At 51.3% G+C, this 26132-nt stretch overlaps 1 protein-coding gene across 3 annotated transcripts; it reads left to right on the forward strand.

Moving 5' to 3' along the window:
• The first annotated feature begins 1390 nt into the window (after window positions 1–1390).
• SCAMP4 (secretory carrier membrane protein 4) lies at window positions 1391–22770 on the forward strand. Of its 3 annotated transcripts, none has more exons than XM_068174179.1 (8): window positions 1391–1421; window positions 7143–7213; window positions 7610–7663; window positions 10491–10619; window positions 14284–14440; window positions 17375–17476; window positions 18673–18790; window positions 19823–22770. In XM_068174179.1, exons 3-8 carry the CDS (start codon window positions 7657–7659, stop codon window positions 19997–19999), a joined length of 690 nt encoding a protein of 229 aa, XP_068030280.1. In that variant the 5' UTR covers window positions 1391–1421; window positions 7143–7213; window positions 7610–7656; the 3' UTR covers window positions 20000–22770. The 3 variants fall into 3 exon arrangements, with proteins under 3 accessions (XP_068030280.1, XP_068030281.1, XP_068030282.1); XM_068174180.1 differs by lacking the exon at window positions 1391–1421 and adding an exon at window positions 2010–2033; XM_068174181.1 differs by lacking the exon at window positions 1391–1421 and adding an exon at window positions 6746–6947.
• The last annotated feature ends 3362 nt before the right edge of the window (window positions 22771–26132 follow it).

Here is a 26132-nt window from a genome sequence, read left to right on the forward strand (position 1 = left end):
GGCCGAGTGACCTCTGCTGGTTCACACCCTAAATATTCCCTGCGAGCCGATGGTCCCGATGGATTTCGGGGCAGCTCGGTGGGGTTTGGGGGAATTTTAGGGCAACTTTTCAGAGAGAGGTCTCAGCATTCGCTCAGCTAGGAGGGATGAGCCTGACCCACTCCCTGGAGCTGGGAGTGACAGAAAGCACGGCCCCAGCGCTTGGAAATGCCTCTTGAAGTGGACCTGGGGTTTTATACACCCGAATTAACAGGATTTCCAGAGCTGAGACCCTGCAGAGGGATCCCTCCTTCATTAAGGACTCTAATGTGGTGAAAAGAAGGACTTAAAGAGCTCTAGAACCGAACAAAAGTGTTCAGGCTGGAAGGGAGCAGAGAAAAATTAAATACACAAGATAAAATTCCTCTTTCAGACCAGGCAGCTTAGGAAGGGAGGGCAGGGGAGGAAGAAATACTAATTTAAGGACAAAACTGTTGCTGGAATTTTTCATAACATTAAATAAAATGTAATGTAGGCTATGGATGACAACCCTTATACTGAGGTGTGTTCTGTGGGTACATAGACGTACATTGCACAAAATTCACAGGAAGAAAAATAAAGTCTATTTTATAAAGTAAAAAAATAAAATTTAGAAAGTAAAGTAAAAAAACCCACAAACAACTAAATAACGTTGGAAATTGTGATTTTAAATTTTAGCAAAGAGTGAGACTGAAAATTAACCCTTCAAAGTCTTTAACTGGGAAAACTGTAATTTCTTCTGTGCTCTCGGGACTGAGATGTACCAGAGTCCCAGAGCGGTTTGGGCTGGAGGGGATCTTAAATCCCATCCAGTGTCACCTCTGCCATGGGCAGGGACACCTTTCACTGTCCCAGGCTGCTCCAAGCCCTGTTCAACCTGGCCTTGGGCACTGCCAGGGATCCAGGGGCAGCCCCAGCTGCTCTGGGCACCCTGTGCCAGGGCCTGCCCACCCTGCCAGGGAACAATTCCTAATTCCCAATATCCCATCCAGCCCTGCCCTCTGGCAGTGGGAGCCATTCCCTGTGTCCTGTCCCTCCAGGCCTTGTCCCCAGTCCCTCTCCAGCTCTCCTGGAGCCCCTTCAGGCCCTGCAAGGGGCTCCGGGCTCTCCCTGGAGCCTTCTCCTCTCCCGGTGAGCGCCCCCAGCGCTCCCGGTCCCGGCCCGGCCCAGCAGCTCCCCCGGGCGCGGTCGGTCCCGGTACTTCGGACAATTCTGTCCCTCCCGGCTGCCGTCCCGCGCCACCGCCCCTCCCCTCACATGACAGCGGTGGGTGTGCGCCGCGAGGCACGCTGGGAGTTGTAGTCCAGGACGCGGGGCGCGCAGCGGCGGCGGCTACCGGCGGGACTCTGTTTCCCAGCGCGCCCCGCGGCGGCCCGGGGGAGCGGGACCGGGCGCTCGCTGAGGTGGGCGCGGGGGGATCGGGCCGGGGGCAGCGGGCGGGCCGGGGGCGACGTGGGCGGAGGGATGGAGGAGACGCGGGTCGGGGAGGGGGAGCGCGGCTGGGGGGAGCTGGGGGCCGGGAGAGGGAGCTGAGGGTCGGGGGGTGCCGGGGGAGGGGGAGCGGGGAGTCTGGGGCATGAGGGGAGCGGGGAGCCACGGAGGAGGGGCGGGGGAGCGGGAGTGGGGGGGAGCTGGGGGTGGGGACGGGTCGCGGGTGGTCTCGGGGGGCGGTGACTCTCCCTCAGGCCGGGGTGTAACGGGGGGTGCCCGGGGAGCGGTCACGGAGCAGCTCCGGGGGCCGTGGGGCAGCCTGGGCTTGGGGAGGTACCGGGGGCAGCGCGGGGTGCGGGGAGGAATCGGGGCCAGCCCCCGCGGGGCACGGATCGGGGGCAGCCCCGCCGGGAGCCAGCGGGCGGGAGGAGCCGGGCCGGGTCCCGTGTGGGACCCCCGGCGGCTGCCGGCTCCATCCGCTGCCCAGGGCCCCTCGGGAATTGCCCTCCCCCTTGGCCCTGGCGACACGGCTGGCAGCGCTCGGGGGCACAGGGCGGCACAGCGGCCCCGCTCCCGCCCGGGAGGTTCGTGACTCCAGGGCTGTTGAGGGTGAACCTCTCTGATCTGTGTGGTTCGGGTGCCGGAGATGTGCGTGTTGTCCTCCATAGACGGCACCTGGATGTTGTAGGTTTTTTTCTCCTTCTAATTTCCCCTTCTAATTTCTGGTCTCAGCGTTTTGTAACTCTCTCAAGAAACTCTTTTGTGGGACCTGTGATGAAGAGAGCAGTGGGTTAGAAATTGAGCAATTGGTGTATTGATTGTTCTGCATTTCTGTGTTATTCTGGGCTAATTAATATTTTTGCTGCTGTCTGCAGTCCAATTCTTCTGTGTGGGGTGAGCAGGTGACAAGGGGTGGAACAGGCTTTTGTCCTAAGCACGGGTGTTTCTGTGCTTTCTGTCTTCTTGAGCTGTCCGAGCTTCTGTTCCTGAGCAGCCACGCTTCACTTCTGCATGTGGTTGTACCAAAATCAATATTTGTCTGCTGTGGGTTTTGCATAGGCAAATTAAGGCTCCTGCCCACCTGCTGAGGCAGCAGGTTCAGGGCTGTGTGAGCAGGCTGGGGGAGCCCTGAGGGGAATTTCTTCCACATCTGCTGTGTCCCCAGCTCCAGGATGGGGGGAGATGGGGCAGCAGGAGCCCCTGTATAGCTGAGAGTCCCCACGAGCCTCCTGGAATGACATGGGAGCGGGATAACCCTTGTAACTTCACTGTCCCCTGCTCCTTTTCTCAGGGCACTGCTGCCACAGTTTCCCCATTCTCCCTGGTTGTGCTGGGTGGCTTTTGGAGTTATTTTTTTGGCTGGTTGTGTCACAGCAGGGACAGTGTCCCACCCTGTGAGGGCTGGTGATGTGTCAGGGAGAGGAAACACCACCAAAGCCAGGCTGTGTCAGCTCTGGGTTTAAAGCTGAGCTGATAGTTTTGGAGTGGCTGCTGCTGCCTTGGGCCCTCTGGGAAGTTCCTGGTAAGAGCTGGACATCTGGAAGAGGCTCAAACCCAGCCTTTTGTCTTGAAACCAGTGCAGAGCCACCACTTTCTCTTTAAATTCAGCTGGGGAGATCACAAAAAGGTATTTGCTTGTGTTGGGAGCAGCAGAGGCTGTGCTGATTCTCTGCCGAACCAAGCCGGGTGATTTCAAATCCACATCTCCAGGATCCCTGCAGGGGTCTTGTTCCTTTTAGGCTCTTCTGAAAGGTCTGGGGTCTGCTGGCTCAGGGTGGGTTCTGAAAGCCTGGTAGTCTGATGGCCCTCCCCAAAGGCTCAGCTTGAACCACTGTCAGGATTGTGTGGCTGCCCAGGTTCCTCATTCCGCTTGTGTTCCTGTCGTTAAATCCCTGTTGATGAGGGAGTGTGGACAGTTCTGCTCTGTGCTGGGATCCTGTCCCTCTGTGTGCTCTTGGCAAGGTGCTCTGGATGAAACCCTGGAGTACAGGATTGTGTGGAAGCTCTTGGCCTCACTGCATCACAGAGTCAGGGTCCTTAAAGTTGGAAAAGGGCTCCAAGGTCATCGAGTCCATCCTGTGACCCATCCCCACCTTGTCCCCAGCCCAGAGCACTGAGTGCCACATCCAGGCCTTCCTTGGACACCTCCAGGGATGGGGACTCCAAACCTCCCCGGGCAGTCCCTGCCACAGCCTGACCACCCTTTCCATGGAGAAATTCCTCCTAATGTCCAACCTGAGCCTGAGCCTCCCCTGGCACAACTTGAGGCTGTTTCCTCTTGTCCTGCCACTTGTTCCCTGGGAGCAGAGTCATCAAATCAGAATGAAAATACAAAGGCAGTACAGAAAATATCCTAAAGCAAGGACTCAGAAACTGGGGGATTTGTTGGATGGAAAGCTTGGGATCTTGGGCTCTTCTGAGATTGGCTGTGACATCTGCAGGGTACAAGAGGAGCCAGTGTCCTGTGAATGTGGTCTTGGGGACATGCTCCAGGTCACTTGGTGGGTTTATGACAAAGCAGGAATGAATTCAGCTCTCCCACCTCCCTGTCACTGCTCCTCTTTTGGCCTGGCCTTTATTTATTCTCTGCCACCCTTCTGTGATAGTGGAGAAAACAGTAGGGAGAAATACCAGACTTCTAAAACTACTTTATGTGGGCAAAATAAAGCAGGGGATTGAGGAGTAGCATTTGCAGTAGCAGAAATGAAGGGGATACTAAAGTGGGAGGAGCTGCTGACCCCCTGGAAGGCAGAGAGGCCCCAGAGAGTCCCTGACAAACGCTGGGGCTTAGCAACCCCCAGCCATGTGACAAGTGACAAGGGCAAGTGTTGGATCCTGCCCTGGGACGGGGCAGCCCTGGATGCAGGGACACACTGGGAATGAGAGGCTGGAGAGCAGCACCATGGAAGGGACCAGGGGGTCCTGGTCAGTGGCAAGTTGGATCTGAGTCACCGCTGTGTCCTGGCAGCCCAAAGGGCCACCCTGTCCTGGGGGCACCAGGCCCAGGGAGGGATTGTCCCACGCTGCTCTGCACTGGGGCAGCCTCACCTCCAGTGCTGGGGGCACTTTGGGCACCACAAGGTCAGAAGGATCCAAAGCTGCTGGAGAGTGTCCCAAGGAGGGGCACGGAGCTGGGAAGGGTCTGAGGAGCGGCCGAGGGCACTTGGCTCGTTCAGCTGCAGCACAGGAGACTGAGGGGAGGCTCCTCGGGGGCTGCAGCTCCTCCCGAGGGGAGGCAGAGGGGCAGGGGCTGAGCTCTGCTCTGGGACAGGGACAGGAGCCCAGGAAGGGCTGGAGCTGGGCCAGGCCGTGGCACGGAGCTCAGGGAAAGGTTCTTCCCCCCGAGGGTGCTGGCACTGCCCAGGCTCCCCAGGGAATGGTCCCGGCCCCAAGGCTGCCAGAGCTGCAGGAGCGTTTGGACAGCGCTGCCAGGGATGCTCAGGGTGGGGTGTTGGGGTGCCTGGGCAGGGACAATCCCAGGTGGGATTGTTGGGGTGTCTGGGCAGGGACAGGCATGGGACTCAATGATCCTTGTGGGTCCCTTCCAGGTCAGGATATTCCAAGATTCTGTGATGCTCAAAATGTGCCTCAAAGCAGATTCCCACAGGTATTCCTTCACAAATTTTTCCCTAATCTGAGGTGGTGCAGTGTTTCATGCTGCATTCACATTCAAAGGCATCGTGTTGTTGTCTGCCTGGAAAAACAGCACTGTTTGTGTTTGTGTCTTGGTTTGAGAGGGAAGTGGTGTCCCTGGAACTGACACAGGGCATTTTGTCTGCAAGATCCTGGTGAAGAAAAGCTCCAAGTGTCTCCAGTGGACTCCTGAGTCATGTGCATTGGACTGAGAACTTCAGAGTTACTCACTGAGCATGGATGAGCACAGTGGAAAAAGGAAGCTCACTTCACACCAGTTTCCTTAGCATGTGTGGGATTTTTCCTCCCTCCACAAGCAGTGGATTATAGATGAAGAAGATCTCTGCAGTGGGTGCAGGGTGTTGGGCTTCACCTATTCTCAATTTAACTGAAAATATCCAGGTGAATAGGGATCTGATTTACATGTTTAAATGAGAGGGACTGTTTATAAGAGGGTGTTGTGAAGAGACAAGGGGGAATGGCTTCAAACTGACAGAGGGCACAGTTAGATTGAATATTGGGAAGAAATTCTTGGGAGGACGTTCCCTATCCTTTTATCAGGAGCTGGGAAGGTCAGCACATCTCAGGAAGTGATTACTCAGTGTAAAAGATGGCCTTGTGTGCTTATTCTTGCTGAAAGAATTGTTCTTAATGCTGCTTTGTGGATCCAAACCACATCTTTCTATGGAAGGGGGTGCTTCACCAGAATGCTGCTTTGTCTGGGGTATTTATTTGAGTATTTGAGTGCTCTCCACAGCACCACAGGTCTCCTTGAGAGGAGGGCACAGGAAAACCATTGTTTGGCCATTGCAGGAAATCCATTGTCTGGCTCTATCAAGCCAGGAATGTCCCCCTCAGTCTTTCCTTCTGATCCCTTTTCCAGTGGATCCTCTGCAGCTGTAGGACACCAGCACTGAAGTGCAGTAGCTAAATGATCCTCTTCTGAAGAAGAACCTGATTTGCAGACTCATTCTTCAGTAAAGGATTCCTCTCTCTTAGTGCTTTAGTGTAGTTGGTGTTCATGGGCCATTTGTTGTCCCCCTGAAATTCACAGATCTCCACTGGGAGCACCTGCAGAAGGGTGGGGTGAAGTTTTAGTGGTGTTCTTAACCATCTTCATCCTTTGTTTTCTCTTCACCCATTTGAGAAATGCAAAGCAAAAGGCTCCCATTTCCAAACCATCAGTTACAAAACAGTGCTGGGCAGAGTTGGTGTTGAGGGACAGCCCTGAGGCCTCAGCTGTGGCAGGGATGGATCCCTGAGCAGCTCCAAGGGGACAGAGCCTCCTGTCCACACTGGGGCTTCTTAGAGACTGGTCCAGGAAAGTTACATGTTCTCCTCTGTGCAAACATACTTAAGCTCGTACATCTCTGCAGGGGAAGAGCAGGCTGCTGGTATAGTCCCGGGTGCTGTTGTCTCCACAGGCTGGGTTAGAGTAGCTCAAATTAAAAACCAGAAAAGCAAAAGCAACCCAAGAAAACAGCTGTGCCAGCTCTGCAGCCTCCAGACCTTACCTGGGGCACACGGGAGGACAGCAGCCAGCTGCAGCAGAACCAGCTGCTGTAAATCCTGAGGGATTTGGGTACAGTGTGGCTGATCTGACCCCACTGCTGCTGCAGCTGCTGTCGGTGTTTTTAGGGGCAGACTTTAGTCTAGACTGCTTTAATTTCTGTCAGACTCCACAGTGCTGGTTTGCAGGGTTTGTTTGTGTGTTCTGTGTTTCCATTCTGGGATTTGCAGGTAGGGACACATGGTGTTTTTATCCTTAAGGAAGAAGAGGTGGAATTAAAACTCAGCAAAGACCTCTCTGTGTATTTCATCAGTGGGATCAACTCTGCCAAAATCAGCAGCACAGCTGATGCTGGGTAAACTTCCCAGGATTTGCTTCTGCCAGAGCTACAGCCACTCTCAGTGGTGGTAACAGGAAGAATGAATCTGCATTTGTGCAGAATTTCTAAAAGAACAAGGGGTGTTGAGTTTGGTTCCAGCTGATTTTTTTTTTTTTGTTTGTTAAGCAGAAGTTTAGTGCCCAGCTAGCAGGGACTATCTGTTTGTTCCAGGAGTTGGGAAACACCACAGAGAGCCAGGAGCCAACAAATCATCTCAACACCTAAATGAGGCATTAAGTCTGGTGAGCTCTACACATTTCTCTTCCAATGTATGAGCTCTGCTGGGTCCCACCCTGACCTGTGTGGCTGCCCCTGGGAGCTGCAGGTGTTCTGGCAGGGGCTCCCTGAGCATCCTCAGCCTTTGCCAGGCGGTGCCAGGGGCACATTTGTTTGCTGCTGGATAATACAAACCTTCCAAGTGGCTGAATGAGGTGCTGCCAGAGCTTTCTCTGCACAAGGAGAAATTGGGATCCTTTTTGGGAGGCTCCAGCCTTCCTCCTCTGGGTGATGGACGCGAGTAGTTTGTAGTGGGAAGCCTGGGCTCTTGTTTGTCACACACTGGGAATGTTCCCAGTTCCAGGAGGTTCTCTGGGTGCTGGTTAGTGACATGTGCTGACCTGATTTTCTTTCTTCAACAGATCTATTGTTCTGTCTGAAACCTCACCAGGGAACACAAGTATTAGAAATGGCAGGTAAGAGCACCTCAGGTACAGCAAGCAGGGAGAGTGGTTTCAGAGAGTTGTTCGTGGTGCTGTGGTGCCTGTAACATGTCAGGAATGTGACCTGTGTCCCTCTCTGGGACCTTGGTGATCCCTAAAGCTCTTCAGCTACTTCTCTTGCCTTGGTCACATTCACTTTCCTGCTGTGTCCTGATCTGTCTCCTGAGGTTTCTGCTCAAGTGATAAAGGTTCAGGTGTGACTTGCTTGAAACTTTTATGAGAGTGGAATTTATTCAGAAACAAAGTACATGAGAATCATTCCTTCTTTCCAGAGGCTTTCCACAGCGTTCCTAGCTGTGCTATTTACATTAGTCCATCTGAATTATACTTGCAGTGAAATTAGTAACAAAATTCCAACTTTTTTTAAAATAAGAGGAAGTGTGGAATTTGCCTCCAGCTGCTGCTCATGGGTGATGCAGTTTGGTTTTTGAAAGCATGGGATGCATTTGCTGATTAGATGTGTTGATCCCAGCCTTGATGGGAAAACTGCAGCACTCCAAGCTCTGCAGTCAGACATAAAAGGGGATATTTTAATGTAACTTATTTTGTTTAATCTCAGAAGTAACCCAGAACAGCTGGCAACTGCAGGGTCTCTGGGTGGGAGGAGGTGGGCAGCAGCAGAGAAGAGGTGTAATCCCCAGCTTTGTGTACCTAGCAAACAATCATGGGGGTTTTGAGACCATTTTATGAGCTTGAAAAATGACAAACTGCAGTGGCTGCTTGGTTTTGGCCCCACCACGTGGGAGCTCTGCACTGGGAGCTGGCAGCAGCTCTGCTGTCCGTGACAGAAAATGGGAGAGAGCAGAACCGAAGGAACAATCCGCAGCTTCAGCTGTTGAAAAGGAACAGAACAAAAGTTTCCTCGTCCTTCAGAAAAAAAAAAAAAAAAAAAAAAAGGAAAAAAAAGTCAGAGAATCTGCTTTTTCTGTGTTTGATTAATCTTGGTCTTACTGGCTTCCCTGGAGACCTGTCCTTTCAGCTTTAAAAGCTGTGTCCCCTGCCTTTCCCTTGATCCAGCATTGTTAAATCCCTTTCTAGGCTGCAGGGACACACTGTGCAGGAGAAATCCCATTAGGTGTTTACAGCAAACAAAAAATTAATGCAGAGGAGTCCAAATTGCTGTGGACTGTGACAGCATCCGTGGGCCATCAGCTCTCCATGGGATGAAGTCAGCAGTGGTGTTAACCAGTAACACAAACCAGCTTGGAGGGCATCTGAATGAATGTAAAGTGGGTTTAAGGGAGATGGGTGAGGAGGGACAGAAGAGACTTGATGTTTGTTTTTATCAGGAGGAGTCAAATTGGGCTGGTGACTTCAGACATTATTCCATAGCTACTTCTGATGTATTCCCAGTGGGCGTTCTCACCATATTTTCTGTGTGAAAATATGCATGAGGGAAAGCCTTTTTCCTTCCTAAAGCCTGGCTGCAGCTCCAGGCTCTTCCCTGCCAACCTTCAAACGGAGCTGAGGAGCTGCTCCTGCAAAATGTCTCCTCAGCCGGAGATAATGGGAAGGGAAGGGGAACTCTTGTGCTGACAGTTCTTGTTCAGACATTTCCTCTTGTCTCCTGTGCCATTTGGAGGTTTTCCCAGGACATTCTTCATCTCTTCCTCTGGTTGTTTTTAATTCTGTTTACTGGGGCTGAAGGAGGCTAGAGACAATTAGTCACAATGCCCTGGAATCAAACTTTAATCAGCTCTGGAAGGCAAGAGCAAACATTCCCAAACATGTAGGAGCACACATCCAGGCACACACAGACAAATCTGGGAGCTGACAGCAGCAGAGGATTTAGGCATTTAATTACTTGATTTTAAAACAGAAATTTTTCCCAAGGTAGAGTTTTTTCACCATGTAGCTTTTGGCAGCATTTGCTGATTTATTGTCTCTGAATGCACTGCTTTTTCTTATTTTTTTTTCCCCTATGGCTTAACCTTGCAGGAAAAACTTGAATGTACCCTTTTTCCATTAAAAATCTTGTGTGTTTTCAAAACAAGATCATCCCTGACACAGAATCATGGAATCACAGAATGGTTTGGGTTGGAAGGGACCTCAAAGCCCATCCAGTGCCACCCCTGCCATGGCAGGGACACCTTCACTGTCCCAGGCTGCTCCCAGCCCCATCCAGCCTGGCCTTGGGCACTGCCAGGGATCCAGGGGCAGCCCCAGCTGCTCTGGGCACCCTGTGCCTGGGCCAGGAATTCCAGGAATTCCTTCCCAACTCTGACTTATTTCCAGGAACTGGATGATACCTTTGACACAATTCCAGTTTGGGGATGCCTTCAGGCACCCTTCCTTATAGTCCTAGGCTACAACAGCTCCTAAGGCCTGACCTATGGCCAGGACATGCTCCTGCCTACCCAGAGCTGGTGGCTGAAGGTAAATCTGCTTGTCTGGACACTCCCCAGCCTTTCTTTTCTCTTGCTGTGGATTTCTGAAGGGTTGTTACTGAACACCTCTGTGCAGCTGTTTCCCCCAGATGTTGCTGACACCTCCCCCTTCCTGAGTAAGCTCATCCTGGAGCTTATTTAAAGTTTTGGTTTTTTTTATTTTCCTTGCAGCACCTTTCATACAACTTCACACTGATGTGTAAAGGTGGTAAATCCACGTGATGTTTATTAGCTGGTTCCTATTCCCCTCTGTCAGCCTTGAGTGTAGTATAACAAATGTCCTGTCCACTGCTGAGGAAGAAAACCAATATATTTGTGGTCCAGGGAGAGGATGAACATGCAGCACTGTTGGGAAGGTGTGGAGGATATAACACATTTCTTCTCCCAGCTGAAATCTGTATTCTGTGTTCCAGAAAAGGTGAATAACTTCCCACCACTCCCCAAGTTCATCCCTCTGAAACCATGTTTCTACCAGAATTTTGCCGATGAAATCCCCATCGATTACCAGTTCCTGGTGAAGAGAATCTATCATGTGTGGATCTGTAAGTTGAATAAAAACACCTGTGCTGGAAAAAGGTATTTGTGTATTAAAACCCTATAGATCTCAGTGTGCTTTAAAGTTTTGATGAGGAGCAATGATCCCCCTTAGAATACTCTAATATAACTTTATACCTGAGTTTTAAGGTTTTGTGCCTTAAATCCTTGAGGGATCTTGAAGAAAGGAGGCTATCAGTGCTGGAAAAGTCTAATAGTAAATCTGAGGGAGAAAGCAGACCATATTTGATACCTTTATTAATGTCAGATGATCATAGAATTCCAGACTGGTTTGGGTGGGAAGGGACATTAAAGCCCATCCAGTTCCACCCCTGCCATGGGCAGAGACACCTTCCACTGTCCCAGCCCCATCCAGCCTGGCCTTGGGCACTGCCAGGGATCCAGGGGCAGCCCCAGCTGCTCTGGGCACCCTGTGCCAGGGCTGCCCACCCTCCCAGGAAAGAATCCCTTCTCAATATCCCAACTAGCCCTGCCCTCTGGCAGTGGGAGCCACTCCCTGTGTCCTGTCCCTCTATCCCTTGTCCCAAGTCCATCTCCAGCCTTTTTGTAAACCCTATTTAACTCCCAAAAATAGCTGCCTTAAGGAAATTCCCAGTTCCCCTAAAGTAAGAGGAATAGGAGAATTTTAGACAAAATAAATGTGGCCCATTTGTTGCTACCTGGCTCCCCACCTTGCTCTATAAAGGCCAGAATTCCCTCTTATCCCCACATCTCCCTTCCCAATTGAAGCAGTATCTTCTAGCTGCATGCTGGCTCTTCCTTAGCGCTCCAGAGCCCCCCAAACATGCTGCTGGAGTTGGGAACTGCTCCTGTCACAGCTGGTGGTGTGCTGATACTCTGTGTGAACAGAGCTCCTGGCCCTGGGCTCCTGTTGTTTGCCTCAGCCATTGAGAAACCAGGAATGAAAATTGACCATTCTTCTGCAAGGAATGAAATCGGTGTGGCAGGCCTAGGAAACCACAGGGAATGCTTTGGAAGATTAAGAATCTTTTTGCCTTGCTTATCTTTTTTCCCCCCAAATGCTTGTCATCCTCTTTACCCTTCTCACTGAAGGAAAGCTTGTTTTCTGCCAGCTTTGCATTTGGTGGCGTGGCTTTTATTCCAGATGCACGGGATGTGTGTAGGAGAGAGATTTGTGTGCATAAATAATGGCATAATCCATGGCTCCATTGTTCTTTGGTTATGTGGAGCTGCTGCAATGAGCTCTGTAATTTTCTTGCCTGAAGAAGCTGCCTGTCCCTCCAGACTCACTGGTGCGATGTTGAAGCTGTAAAGCCGCCTTTGTCCTCCTCTCTCCCAAAACAAAGAGTCCCTCAGTCGAGTTAATGGCAGGCTGGAGGAGAGCCAGGGATTTGGGCATGGCCAGGAGAACTGCCATCTGCACCAGGAGGTTTACATTTCCATCTCCTGCACTCAGGAGTTTCACATTTCCATCTGCAGTACACTTCCTTTGGGGGTCTCCCTGATTTTTTGGCGTGGGTTGGAGAGAGATGTGTAAAGGGAAGAAGGTAAACAAGAAAAGGCCAGCTTTGAAAAGTAGAAAGACACAAGTCGTTGCTGGGAGGGTGATTGCTCATTACTTTAATTGGATGTGAGCACTGGATTAAGGTGGAGGGAGGTTTGGGGAAGGTTGTACCAGAGCTCCCACTGCTGGAGAACAAACTCCGACCTGAAGCACAGGGAGAGACAAAAGTTCCTTAAAACTTTGCAGATGCCCTTGGCTTGGTATTGTTTTGTTGGGTGTTTTAAAATAAGCAACTTTTGGAGAATAAAGAGCTCCTGAAAATGAATATTGGGAGAAGTACAGCTACTTGATGTGTAAATGAAATATCATAGATTTGTGGAATCCCAGAATAGTTTGGATTGGAAGGAGCCTAAAGCCCATCCAGTGCCACCCCCTGCCATGGGCAGGGACACCTTCCACTGTCCCAGTGTGGTCCAAGCCCTGTGCAGCCTGGCTTGGGACACTTCCATGGATGGGGAATCTACAAACTGTTCATTTAAATACCTAGAATTAATTAATTTAAATAAATAATATTCTTCCCCCCAACATTAAGACACATCCGAACCATTGTGTACAAAGCTTTGTTAGCTACTCAGAAGACATTTTCTTTGCAGTAAAACAATGTTTTATTTTACTCTCAGGCCATGTGTAAGTCAGAAATAGCAGCTGGGTATAGGTTTTGTTCCCCTGACTCTGTTGTCAGTATGATTTTGTGACCATAAAACCTTGCAGCTGTTTAGGACCCCCAGGCTGTGTGAAGGCAGGTGGGTCAGTGCCCAGGAGGAGAGGGAAGAGTCAGAAGGACCAAGGCAGTGATGAGCAGATGAGCTGCAGAGCCGTGGCAGGGAGTGAAGTGGGGAATGGGCAGGACACGTTTCCTTGGCACAGGTGAAGAGAAATTCAGGGATTTAATTTTGCCTGAATAGCTGAGGCCGAGGTCCAGAGTGTCACCATGAGTTCATCACCAGGCTGTGCTGGAGGGCCTTTGGTGTTTGGACCTTCCACCTTCTCCTTTCTCTGTGCTTGTTGATACAGGTTACCACAAGGGGTTTGAAGAGTCACCACCAGTTCTCCAAAATAGGAGCTTGTAAACTGGCCTCTTTGAGCCTGGCAGAGCCTGGGGGGATGCAGGGACAGCTGTGGGGAGCCCCTGGCTTGGGGCTGAACCCTCTTTCCAGGGATGTGAGCTCCCAGAAAATGGGGGAGCAGCATCCCTTCATATACTGCTACCTAGTGCAGCACTGCTGTGCCCTGGGGGCCTTTGTCAACTGTTCCTTTTTATCCAAGTGACAGGAACAGGGATGTGAAAAGGCCTCTAAGCCACCCCTGTGGTCCCATATTCTCAGCTTGATTGGAGTTTGTTTATCCCCTTGCTCAAGGCAGCACTGCCAAGCCCCCAAGCTGATATCCAGGCTTCCTCAGAGGCCCAGGGAAGCAGAGAGAGAGAGCCTGCAAGGCACTGAGGTGGCTCAGAGATAGCTCCTGAGGCAGCCCCAGCAAGCACAGAATCATTCAGAGGCGGGGGCAGGGCTAGGGTCACCCCCTCTCCTCTCACAAAGGAGTTTTACTGTAAATGGAAATTAGACCTTGCTCATAATTCCTAATAACAGTGGCCTGAGTCTTGTATTGGTCACATCAGTTGCTGCCTAAGCTCTCCATGCTTTGACAGGTTGTAAAAGAGTTCCCTGATCCCTGTGCTACAGGATCCCTCTGGAGCTGGATGTTCCTGTGCTCCCAGCTCCAGGTCACACAGGAGCCTGTGGCTCGCTCAGAGCAGCTGCACTGCTGCCCCAGGGACCCTTCCCATTGTAACCCTGGGGCTTCACAGAGTCCTGGGATATCCTGAGTTAGCAGGGATCCACAAGGACCATCAGTCCAGCTCCTGGTGTTAACCAGGAGACCCCAACAATCCCACCCTGAGCATCCCTGGCAGCGCTGTCCAAACGCTCCTGCAGCTCTGGCAGCCTTGGGGCCAGGACCATTCCCTGGGGAGCCTGGGCAGTTCCAGCACCCGCGGGGGGAAGAACCTTTCCCTGAGCTCCAGTCCAACCCCCTAACACAGCCCCAGCCATTATCTTTTCGTTTCCTTTTCTCCCAAAATCCTGGAAGTGCCCCACCCCACGTTCTCTCCTCTGCCCTCTCCCCAGTTTACTGCATCACGCTGGCCGTGAACCTCATCGCCTGCCTGGCCTGGTGGATCGGGGGAGGCTACGGGGTCAACTTTGGCCTGGCCATCCTCTGGCTGATCCTCTTCAGCCCCTGTGGCTACGTCTGCTGGTTCCGCCCTGCCTACAAAGCCTTTCGGTGAGTACCAGCCCAGGAGGTGCTTCTGGTGCAGTTCCCTCTGGAAGTTTCCCTGGTTGTTACTGGGGAGTGCTGCTTGGGGAGATCTCTCTGGCTGGGATGAAGGTTCAGCACCTGATGTCTGAATGTCTTGTTTACTTTCAAAATGAAGAAGGATGTGGCTACTTCTAAATGCTAGACAGAGAACTGAGGGCCACATAAGGTTGGAGGTGAGCAGTTTGGCACTTCTAAGAGGGTTAAATTACTGTTTTACTTAAATGTCTCAAACTTAGCAGCACCCTCATCTCAGTGCAGCATTAAAATAGGTACTAATTTGGTAAAGCTTCATTGAGGCTTATTTTGATGGAAGACTATTATTAGTTTTTGAGAACTCTTCTGATTCCTGTCTCCAGCTACTTGAGAGCTTGTCTGCTTAGCTGTTTAGATAAAAGCAGTTCCCTGGAGTCAGTCCTTCTGAAACTCCACAAATATTTAAAGCCATCCTACATTTTTGCTTTAATTAATAATCATTTGCATTTGCTGTGGACCACGAGGCATCACTCAAACATTAATGTGTAAAGCCTGGCAGAGCTAGGAGGGTCCTGAGCAGCTCCCAGCCTGACACAGGGAAAGGAGGGGCCTGCCTAGTGCCACCACCACACCCCACACCCCAGTCAGAGGTTTGCCCCCTGAGGGTAAAGCTGTTCCTGGTAGGATATTCTGGATTTTGATTATTCACCAGACTCTGTGATGAGCTGGTTTGGACGGCAGCAAAAGCAGCTGATGGAAATAGGAGGTGACAGGTGGGTCCTGTCTAGCCCATGATGAATTAATTGTTTAAATGCGCTTCTGAACTGATGCTCTGTGTGCCCACAGCACTGGGCACTGGATGTTGGATGCTGTTAAATCACCAGTGGCATCAGTGGAGTACAGGGGAGGGTCATTTCTGCTGGAAAGAGAAGGATTGGATTTGTCTCAAAGTTCCAAATGACGTGAAAATCCCAGCTCTGAACTCTTGCCCTGTGGGGCCGGAGTTTGTCTCCATCCCAAGCTCTGAAGCCCCAGGGCCTCCAAGTGCTGGAGCTCTGTTTAAAGAGGAATTTCCATTCTAAAGTCTGGGAAAAATTACTCCTCCCTGCTGACCTCCCCCGGGCTCCACAAGGGCCGTTTCTCATTATTCCTTGAACGTTGTTTGGACGTGTTTATGCAATGAATGCTGAGAGGTCCCCGAGGTTACTCTGTGCAGAGACTTGCAGTTAAAAAAAGACTCAACCCCAGGGACAGAGTGGGGAGCCCAGGGATCATCCCCTGGGACAGCAGTTGGGAAGAGGCATGGACAGCACTGTTGGAATCACAAGTGGTGATTCCAGAAGCAAAATCAGCCCTCCTTGTCCTGGAGGAGGCCACCCTTCAGTGCTGGCACCCTGTCCTGTGAGGATGCTTCTGTAAAACCTTCGTCATCCCACTGCATCCCAAATTAAATTAGCTGCAGAGCTTTGGTGCTAGGGCAAAGCTGTAGCAAATCTGCACTAGAAAGCTGGATGAGAAATCACCTTTTCTCTGTATCCCCACTAATTCCTGCAGATCCTTTCAAATGAAGACTCCTCCAGCCCCTTCAGGTCGGAGTTGCAAGAATCTGTTTGAAGGCTCAGCCTCGAGCCTAATCCTTGTTAATTGGATTCTGACAGGCACCACTGTCAGCAGGCCCCTGCCTAAAGTATTGCCTTCTCAGTGCTGTACTCTGAGGTGGTATTTGAAGGGTGGGATTGTGAGGATACTCAAGAATAACAAATCTTCCAAAGCCACCATCTGTGACAGAGACCCAGACCAACGCAGGCAGCTCTGAGGAGTGTGGGTCTGGCTGGAGGCTTCTCAACGTGCCTCACCTCCCTCATCTCCTCCCAAGGCATCAGGGGCTAGAATTATAAAATTAACAATCATTAGCATAATAAAAATAATTAAAATTATAAGCATTTAAATACTTTCAGGGTTTAAGCAGGAGCTGGCAGTGATTGGAGCTCTTTTCCTAACTCTTCTTTGTACCAAACTGCCTCACAAGCACCTGAAGCATTTTTTGTAGGTCTGTAGATAAATCATTAGCCCTTTGGGTTCCTTAGAGTATGGGAATCATTTGTATCATCAAAGATGATAGTTTGAGGAACTTCAGATGTGCCTGCAGTGGCTGGTTTGATGGCACGAAGATGTGTTGTGGCAGAGCCCAGACCTGGGCGGGGCAGTGCTGGGCCCCCAGTGCACCCATGACAGGGACTGTGAATGTCTCTGGTCAGCATCTTCCTTGGGGTCATTCTCATGCTACTTTTGAACCTGCATAAACTCAAGGACCTCACCTGTACATCCTGAGAATGGGGAGCCTGCAGAGATGGGGAGTGTGCCTCTGCTTTCAGGGTACCACCCACCTCTCTCATGGCTGTTTTCCCTCCTGTGATGTCCCAGTGCTGGATTATTTACTGTGGGTGTGGGAGCATGATGACAAGCAGACACTGAGACATTCCCAGCTGGAATGTTCATGCTCAGTGATCCTTTCTAGTGTATGGACAAGCTCTGCCTGCCAGCATCAGGCCCCTGCATGCCTCCTTGCCAGGGCAGAGCTGGGCAGGTGTCAGGCTGGGCTGACATTCGGTCAGAGAATGATTCAGACTCTCTATGTAGGAGACTCGTGTCCCTCAGCCTCTTCTTGTGTGTCATCATACGTGCAATTCCTTGGGGAGAGCAACTGCAAGAGCCAGATTATCAGGAGACAATCTGTGCTGCTGAGTCATGAAGCTGTGTACTCTCACTGCCACGGAAGGGGCAGAAGCCTCCCAGCACGCAGCTGTGGAGGGAACCCTCTGGAGTCACCACTGTGGAGGGTTTGGACGTGGTGGTGGGGTCAGACATGGATGTGGAGCAGCACAAGGTGCCAGTGCCCCCCTGACCTCCTTTCTTCCTCCACAGGTCGGACAGTTCCTTTAATTTCATGGCCTTTTTCTTCATCTTTGGGGCGCAGTTCCTCCTCACGGTCCTGCAGGCAATCGGCTTCTCTGGATGGGGAGCGTGGTAAGTGGGAATGTTCCAGCAGGCTCAGGAGCTCTGGGCTGTGGCTGCTTCCATGGACTTGGAGAGGCTGATGGGAGCCTGTACAAGGTAGAGAGGAAGAAGCTTTCTGATTTCCCCAGTGGCATAGCTGTATCTGCTCTTGGGGTGCACAATTCAGGTTTCATTGCTGCGTTGGGCAGAAATCAAGGCCACATTGGATGGGACTTGGAGCAACCTGGTCTAGTGGAACGTGTTCCTGCCCATGTGGTCTGGCTGGGCTTTAAGGTCCCTTCCAACCCAAACCATTCTGTGATCTTCACCTGGTTGCTCTTTGTAGCCTCTTCCCTCAGTGTCCATTTCTTTTACCATGCAAGCAGCCCGTGTCAGGCTGAGCATTGCCCTCAGTGTGGGCAGCACACGGTGAGCTGAGTGTGGTGACTCATTGTTGGCCTATGAGAAGTACTGTGAGAGTTCTCCTAAAATAAATGGGAGCTTGTTAGTGTCTGTCCCTGGTTGTGTTATAATTGTTTGGCATTTTAACTTCCTGTCTGCAGAGACTTGAGAGCAATTCCTGCTGAAACTACAAGTAATGGAAAGTCTTAGCACTCCATTTAACACTCTGGTTTCAGAATTGCTGATGTCTCACCTGGTTTTTGCCAGCAGAGGAATAGAGATGGAGTGTAAATGACAGGACCCTGGTGTTCCCTGATCCCAGTTCTGGTCTCTAGATGCACAACCAAAAGCACCTTGGGAATATGTCTTCCCTTCCCAAAATCCATGCAGCTGGCTGTCCCTTAAAGCTCTCAGCTGGATTAGTGAGGGATATTGGCAAGTGAGAGTTGAGATCTCAGGGAAACACCTGCATTGAATTCTGTCAATTGTCTTCCTTGTTAATTTCATTTTCAAGAGCGTAGAAGCTGCCTTATAATTTTTGGGTTATAAATCACAGAAACAAGGAATACTTTGGGTTGAAAAGGACCTTAAATCCCATCCTGTTCCACCCCCTGCCATGGACAGGGACAGCTTCCACTATCCCAGGTTGCTCCAAACCCCGTCCAGCCTGACCTTGGACACTTCCAGGGATCCAGGGGCAGCCACAGCTGCTCTGGGCACCCTGTGCCAGAGCCTTATAAGCACATAAACAGTTTTTCTGATAACAAGGACACTTTGAAAAGCAGATTATAATGCTATTGTGTCTCTTTTTCTGTTTCTTCCAGTGGATGGTTGGCAGCCATCACCTTCTTCAGCACCAGCGTGGCAGCTGCTGTGTTCATGCTGTTCCCTGCCATCATGTTCACGATGTCAGCAGTTGCAATGCTCATCTGCATTATAAGGGTAGGTTCTGCTGGTGGTAGGTGTCCCTGCCCATGGCAGGGGAGCAGAATGAGATGAGTTTTAAGGTCCCTTCCAGCCCAAACCATTCTGGGATTCTGGGATTCTTCAGATCTCTCTCTGCCTTGGAGAATCCCTGCTGTGTATCACAATAATGTGAAGAGGCAGCTCAGCAGCCACCACAAGCCATCACTGCTCTGAAAGGTTGCACAGTGCAGTCAGTTGATGTCTCTCAGAGTTTCTGGAGGACAAATCAAGACAGCTCAGGCTGGAAATTGTCACGGTGTCATGTGGTGCTATTGCTTTGTGTCATGCAAAGCAAGCTTCTTATGGAGCAACCTGAGGCTCTGTAAAGTGGAGAGGTTTGGATTGGATATTAGGAAACATTTATTTTCACAGAAAGGATTGTAAAACTTCGGAACAGGCTGCCCAGGGTGGAATCATCATCGCTGGGAGTGTTCAAAAAATGTGTGGATGTAGCCCCCGGGGACATGGGTTAGTGGTGAACATGATGGTGGAGCTGGGCTGATGGTTGGACTTGGTGGTCTTGGAGGTCTTTTCCAGCCTCAGCAATTCTGTGATTCCATGATTTGTTGCTCTTTGGGATGGTCAATGGTGAAGCATCTGCAGTGGGGACCAGGTGGCAGGGTGGGAATTGGGTCTCTGCAGAAACAAGGATTTGCAGTAGGACTCTCTGGAAAGCTTTGTCAGGCAGGGAAAACAGAAGCTCTGTGGAAGCAGTAGTGTTGGGCTCTGTGTTGGAGAGGTTTCAACCCCCCAGCCTGGGCTGGCTGCCTTGCTGTGGGATCCCCCACCTGAATTCTGGGCAGGCAGCCTAAATGTTTACAGGTTTTGTGTTGATATTCTCTATCTGCATCTCTGTTCACTGTATTACTGCATTTTTTGTGCTTTGTTCCTCGGAAATTCAGCTCTTCACAGAGACAGGAACAAATCCTGTTGCCAAGTGGCTCTGCAGGGGCACAGCTCTGGGCTCCTGGAGCTGACTCTCCTCTTGTCCTCCCTTTTATCCCTTAGGTACATAAAATCTACCGAGGGGCTGGTGGAAGCTTCCAGAAGGCTCAAGATGAGTGGAACAGTGGCGCATGGAGGAACCCTCCCAGCAGGGAGGCCCAGTACAGCAATTTTTCTGGGAACAGCCTGCCAGAGTATCCCACAGTGCCCAACTACCCCTCTGCAAACCAATGGCCTTAAGCAGCAACAGCTGCAAACTGCCTGGAGTCTCTCCTTTTTGGTCTTTTTATTCTTGTTCTTGGAAAAGATCATTTGCATTCCCCCCCTCAAGCACCCCACTCATCTCGGGGACCTTTCTGGTTCTTGTCTCCTGATCCCTGCGGAATATCCGTGCTCTCAGCCCTTCCCGCTGCACTGCACTGCACGGCCATGGCAGAAAGCTTTTTGTTTGCCTTGAGTCACCAGTATTTGCCTCGTTGCAAAGTGAGAACAAACCCTTCACTGCCCTTGCTTGAGGGAATCCTCTCCTGACCATCCCTGGAAAAGGCTCAGCTTCCCCACGATGGCAACACTCCCACAGCTGCTCCTGCCCCTGCTCCTGCTCAGCTTCCATGGACTGCCCAGCACAGCACCATGCCGTCTGTAGCAAAAGCAATCAGAGCATTAGTAGCAACTGGTGTTTACTCTCCTGGATGAATAATGTGGAATTTTTCACTCTAAGGGAAATGCAGCACTTCAATTATTTGGTACTGGTGACAATGAAGTGATTTGTGAAAGCTCCACCCTCCGTGGGAGGATCCCTGCAGGTAACAGAGGTGCCCTGGGTGAGTCCTCGGATGGGAAGTCCCCACAAGTCGTCCTTTGCCTGGCTCAGACTGTTGTGATGCTACAGCTCTTGCTTTCCCTGCTGCCAAAACCTCTTGCCGGATCTGTGTGTTCCAAAGGTGCAGATTCATCTCCTTAGGTTCGTGATTGCTTGCTAAAGCCTGAATCAAAGCCCAGTGGAAACCAGTGCAGAGCTGACACTGGGCCTTGGTGATGTTCACCCTGGTACAGGGACTCGGCACGAGATTTCCCCGCCATGTAACCTCCAGCCAGGTTTTGTGCTGGATGCAAGATAATGATTGATCTCAGTGCTGGAGCCCCAGTGTGGTCTTCTGCTACAATGAATAGTTTAGTTCTGCCTTCTGCTGGTGTAGCTGAACTCCAGATATTACAGTGGGGTCTGGGAGACCAAGGGAAGCTTGTCAGTCCTCATGGCTGCTGTTGGCTCTGTGGCTGGCAGGACTTCCATGAGAGAGAGATTCCTGCCTTTCTCCAACGATCAGCTGAAGGGAGGTTGAAGCTGTTGAGAGGGATTGTTTTCCCTGAGATTATCCTCCACCTTGTCATTCATCTCCATTCTGTGCCTGAGCCATCCAATTCCCTGTGTCCTACAGCGATCCAGGCAGCAAAGGCTGCGGTTTCCTCTTCCCCCTCAGCCTGCTGTGAATTTTTTAAAACCTGTCCAAACTGGGAGGTCAGATCCCAATTTTTTTATAGGGAGTGAGTGTTCCAAGTCTTTGGCTCTCAAAGTTTTGGCCAGTGATCCAGAGTGCTCCATTTGGGAGACCTAGGAGGGGTTGGGCACCCTGGGCACCCGGAGCCTGCTGCCTTGGCAGGCTGTTCGTGGGGTTATTCCAAATTCCCAAATTCACACTGAGCAACTGGAAAACAAAATTGGCTCCTGGAAAGGGACAGGGACATGGTCTTAGCTAGGTGGAATTGATTTGCAAATGGTCTTTTGAAAATTTTTCTCTACATGTGCCTTATGTAATGAAATCACGGTTCACAGAGGAGAGCTCCCGCTTCCCCCTCGCCCCTGCAGAATTCCCTGTTTCCCTACTAACTCGTCCTGTGTCACTGTAAATAATGAGGGAAGCACAGTCTGGAGTCTGCACGACCCCTGTGTTACCAGGGCCAAAGCAAAAGCAACCTCGGATTTCCCCGAATTTCCGTTTACAGCCACACTGACCCCTGCTGCAGGAGCAACCCTCCACTGGCTCTGGGACGTGGAATGTGCTCCCAACACCAGGGGGTTTTTCCTGGAGAGTGTGCAATGTGCTTGGGAGGACGAGCTCGTGGAGCCCTCTTAACAGAACATGACCTGATGGCATTGTGAAGCTTTTAGGTGCCTTTGTCTAGTGTCAAGTGTAATTTTAAGTGTTCTTTGTCGCTTGCCATCGGAGTGATGAAAGAACTGCCTGGTGTTGACTCCCTGGAAATACGATGGATGCACCACAGAGTGAGGGTCAATGGGGCCGAAGGTGGGATTGGCCACACCTGGGAGCCAGGACATGGTGCACCCATGTCCCTCAGTCAAGCCCCTCACCATCCTCAGCCTCTTGCCAAAATTCTTCAAAACTGTTTGATACCTGCCCCATTTCAGTGTGTCAAGTTGGAGGTTTTGAAGGAACCAAGAGGAAAAGCGTTGCTGGGGGCTCCACATCCTGCTTCTCTTTGGGATTTTCCCCTTGGAGAATCTGGGGGTTGTGTTGAAGCACCCACCCTCAGTCACGCTGGAAATGTTTGATGCAAGGAGAGGGGGTGCCTGGGAGCCTGCCCACTGGAGTGGTTGGAGCTGGACACCAAAATCACACCCCGTTAGCCTGCACTGCCTGAGATCCCTGTGGAGATCAGTGCGCCTCAGGTGGGAACTCCATCTCATCCCCTCCCTCTTCTTCGATGCCAGAAACCGTAGTTCCAGAAAGTTGACCCAACGCACTGCCTGAACAAATGGCTTAATTTTTTTTTTTTTTGACTCCTCTGTATGTTTTTAAATGTTTACATTAGATTTCTAAAAGTTCTTAACACCATTAACCCGGCCCTGGCTCCTGGTGTGGTCGGGCGTCACATTGGCGTGTCTGTGTGTGATGTTTCATGTCACCTGTGGAGCTCTGGGTTTTGTTTGTGTTTTTCTCCTGATCACAAGACAATAAATGCTCATCCTGTGCTTGATGAGGAGAACTGGCCGCATCAGAGAAGTGTCTGTTCCTAGGTAACCGGAGTTATCTGGCAGAGGGAAATGGCAAAATCTCTGTGTTCCTCCAAAGTCTCCCACTGCATGTTGTTTTCTCTGTAAAAGAACAGCACATGGATGGATGAGGCTCATCCCCTGTGCTGGGGACTGGTGTGAGTGGCTTGTTGTGGTTTGTACTCTTAGAGATGCCTCATCAGCTTTGACCAAAAGTGCTGTCATTGTTCCCATCTTCTAACAATGGGATTGGAGAGCAGAGGTGTGGGAAGTCCCATATCCCAAGCACTGGGGTCATTTTTGTGGCCTTTCCATGGTGCAGAGAGCCCCTGGCTGGTGTCTGCTTTCCTCAGTTATTGCCTGGAAGGAGACTCTTACCTCTGGAGTAAATGGACTTGGACAGTGAAAGTGAGTTGAATCCCTTTAGCATGTGGCTGAATTTATTGCCCAAAATGCTTTTCCAAAGCTATCACAGAATCTCAGAATATTTGTGTTGGAAGGGACCTTTAAAGCCCATCCCATTCCATCCCCTGCAATGGGCAGGGACACCTTCCACCATCCCAGGCTGCTCCAAGCCCTGTCCAGCCTGGCCTTGGGCACTGCCAGGGATCCAGGGGCAGCCCCAGCTGCTCTGGGCACCCTGTGCCAGGGCCTGCCCACCCTCCCAGGGAACAATTCCTAATTCCCAATATCCCATCCAGCCCTGCCCTCTGGCAGTGGGAGCCATTCCCTGTGTCCTGTCCCTCCAGGCCTTGTCCCCAGTCCCTCTCCAGCTCTCCTGGAGCCCCTTCAGGCCCTGCAAGGGGCTCTGAGCTCTCCCTGGAGCCTTCTCCTCTCCAGGGGAGCACCCCCAGCTCTCCCAGCCTGGCTCCAGAGCAGAGGGGCTCCAGCTGTTGAAGCATCTCTGTGGCCTCTGGACTTGTTCCCACAGGTCCATGTCTTTCTTGTGTGGGGGCCCTAGAGTTGGACACAACACTCCAGGTGGGAGTATGGAAATCACCATATTGTGGTGTCATACCCCAGTTCCACTCCATGGCAGATATTTAATCCTGGAAGAGCCATTTCCCTCACAGCTGTTGATGTGACATCTGCTGATCTCAGTGTCTTCCCTGTCTCCAAAGCCCTGTGCCAGGCTCCCCCTGCCTGGCCCTCACCATCCTTCTCTCTGACAGTGGTTCCCTACAGCTGCTGCTGTGCCCTGGTGTGTTGAGCATGAGGATGAATTGGATTTTCCTCAAATTCTTGCTCCAGGGCCTCAAAATCTGAGCATGAGGCACATTTTAAGCTCCTACTTCAGCTGTTCCTCGAGCAGGACCTTGGCACTTGGAATGAGGGGTTTTTTTTTGCCTCTGCTGCAGGAGGACCAGGCAGGGTTTGCCAGGAATGGAGGTGGTTGTGCAGCCAAGCTCGGCCCCCCACCCTGAGGAGCTCCCAAAACGCTCTGGATTGCTGGCATCAGGGTGTGAGGGATAATGTCAGGGCCTGGATTTTCCTTTTCTCTGGTTCTTGCTGTGTTTCTGTCACTCTGCAGTTCCAGCTGGGAAGGTGCTGCCCACCTGCCCTGGGCCAGCTCATTCTCCTGTTCTCCCATGCAGTCACAGTGGTTCCTTTGTGCTGTCTGCTTGTGAACGAGCCCAAAATGTCTCGTGCCCACAGGAGAGGGACAGGGCTCCTGACTGGATGCTTTCCTGACAGAAATTCCCTGGCTTTTCTTGTCCCTGTGCTGGTTCTGTGGCATGAGCTGCTCGCGTCTCTGCAGGCCCTTGGCACACCGTGTGCTCACCGCTGGAGATCTGCCTTGAAATAAAATCCAAACTCCTTTCTTCCCTCCAGAGGGTGGTTCAATTCTCCAGCCAAATGCCTGAAAAACTTGTGAGTTCTCAAAGTGTGTGAAATAGCCACAAAATTGTAAAGTGGGCGGGGGTGGGATGGGGCAAATAGGAAAGGGAGGGTTCCAGGGGGATTTTATCCTCTCCAGGAGTGATTTTATCTTCCTCAGGGGTGATATTATCCTCTCAAGGGGTGATTTTATCCTCTCAGGGGGTGATTTTATCCTCTCCAGGGGCAGGACGTGTCACAGCACCTCAGCACCCTCCTGAGCCAGGCCACAGCACAGGAACAGGATGGGAGCAGCTGGAATTCACGCATTCAGAATTTTCCTGATGCTCTAAAATCAGCTTTTTTTTGTAGGAGCAAACACCCACAGGGAAAAGTCCTCCAGCCAAACATTGTGGGGAGAGCTTTTCCCTGGAACATTTCTGCAACAGGAGAAAGAACCAACTCAAGCAGTTGGAAATGCTGCAATGGGTACTTGGGGTAATGCTGGTGGCTGGACCTGATTGTACCCCAAACCCACACAAATTCATTTGCCCCTTGCCCCAAAATACTTTTGGGGTGCATCTGCTCCATGCTGTGGGGAAGATGTGACCGGCAGGGTCGTGCAGGGGTGTCCCCTTCCTCCAGCCTTATCCTGAAAGCCTCAAACTTGGAGAAAAAAAGGGGTGAGAAAGAAATGATCCTCTGGCTGTGCCCTCCTTCACTGAGGGAGTGCTGGGAGGGAGTGTTTGTCCCCAGGTGAGCAATCAGAAGAAAATGAAAGGCTTTAGGAGGTGGCAGTGGGGTCTGTGTCCCTGCTCAGGACACCTCACAGCAGGTGATCTCAAAAAATAATAAAAAAAAAATCTCAAAATTAAGGAAATCTCAAATTAGCAAACCAAAACCACTACGCTAAACTAAAATTTCCGCCCGGCTCAAACGAAAACCTCCACGCGGTCCCAGCAGATGCCACAATCCTGGAGCTCTGTTCCCTGCGAGGCAGTGGGAGGGCAGTGGCTGTTTCCCCCCCGAGTGGCTTTGCTCGGGGCTGGTGTCCCCAAAAAGGTGACACTGCCTGTAAAATCCCACCCCGACTTCCCCCTGTCCCCACTGGATGGGGTGCCACAGCTGTGCCCCCTCTGCAGACCCCCACTCCCCAGCCCGAGGTTGCCCCAGAGGGCCTGGAGCGCAGCTGGATGTGGGGGTGAGGGAACTGTGCCCCCAAAAGGGGCTGTACCCCAGAGCAGGGTGTGTATCCAAACACGGGGGCTGTACCCCAAAACAGGGATGTACCCCAAAACAAGGGCTGTACCCCAATACAGGGCTGTACCCCAAAACAGGGCTTTACCCCAAAACAAGGGCTGTACCCCAATACAGGGCTGTACCCCAAAACAGGGCTTTACCCCAAAACAAGGGCTGTACCCCAATACAGGGATGTACCCCAAAACAAGAGCTTTATCCCAAAACAAGAGCTTTACCCCAAAACAGGGATGTACCCCAAAACAAGAGCTTTATCCCAAAACAAGGGCTTTACCCCAAAACAGG

Source organism: Anomalospiza imberbis, chromosome 27 (assembly GCF_031753505.1).
Source record: "Anomalospiza imberbis isolate Cuckoo-Finch-1a 21T00152 chromosome 27, ASM3175350v1, whole genome shotgun sequence".
Classification (NCBI taxonomy): domain Eukaryota; kingdom Metazoa; phylum Chordata; class Aves; order Passeriformes; family Viduidae; genus Anomalospiza; species Anomalospiza imberbis.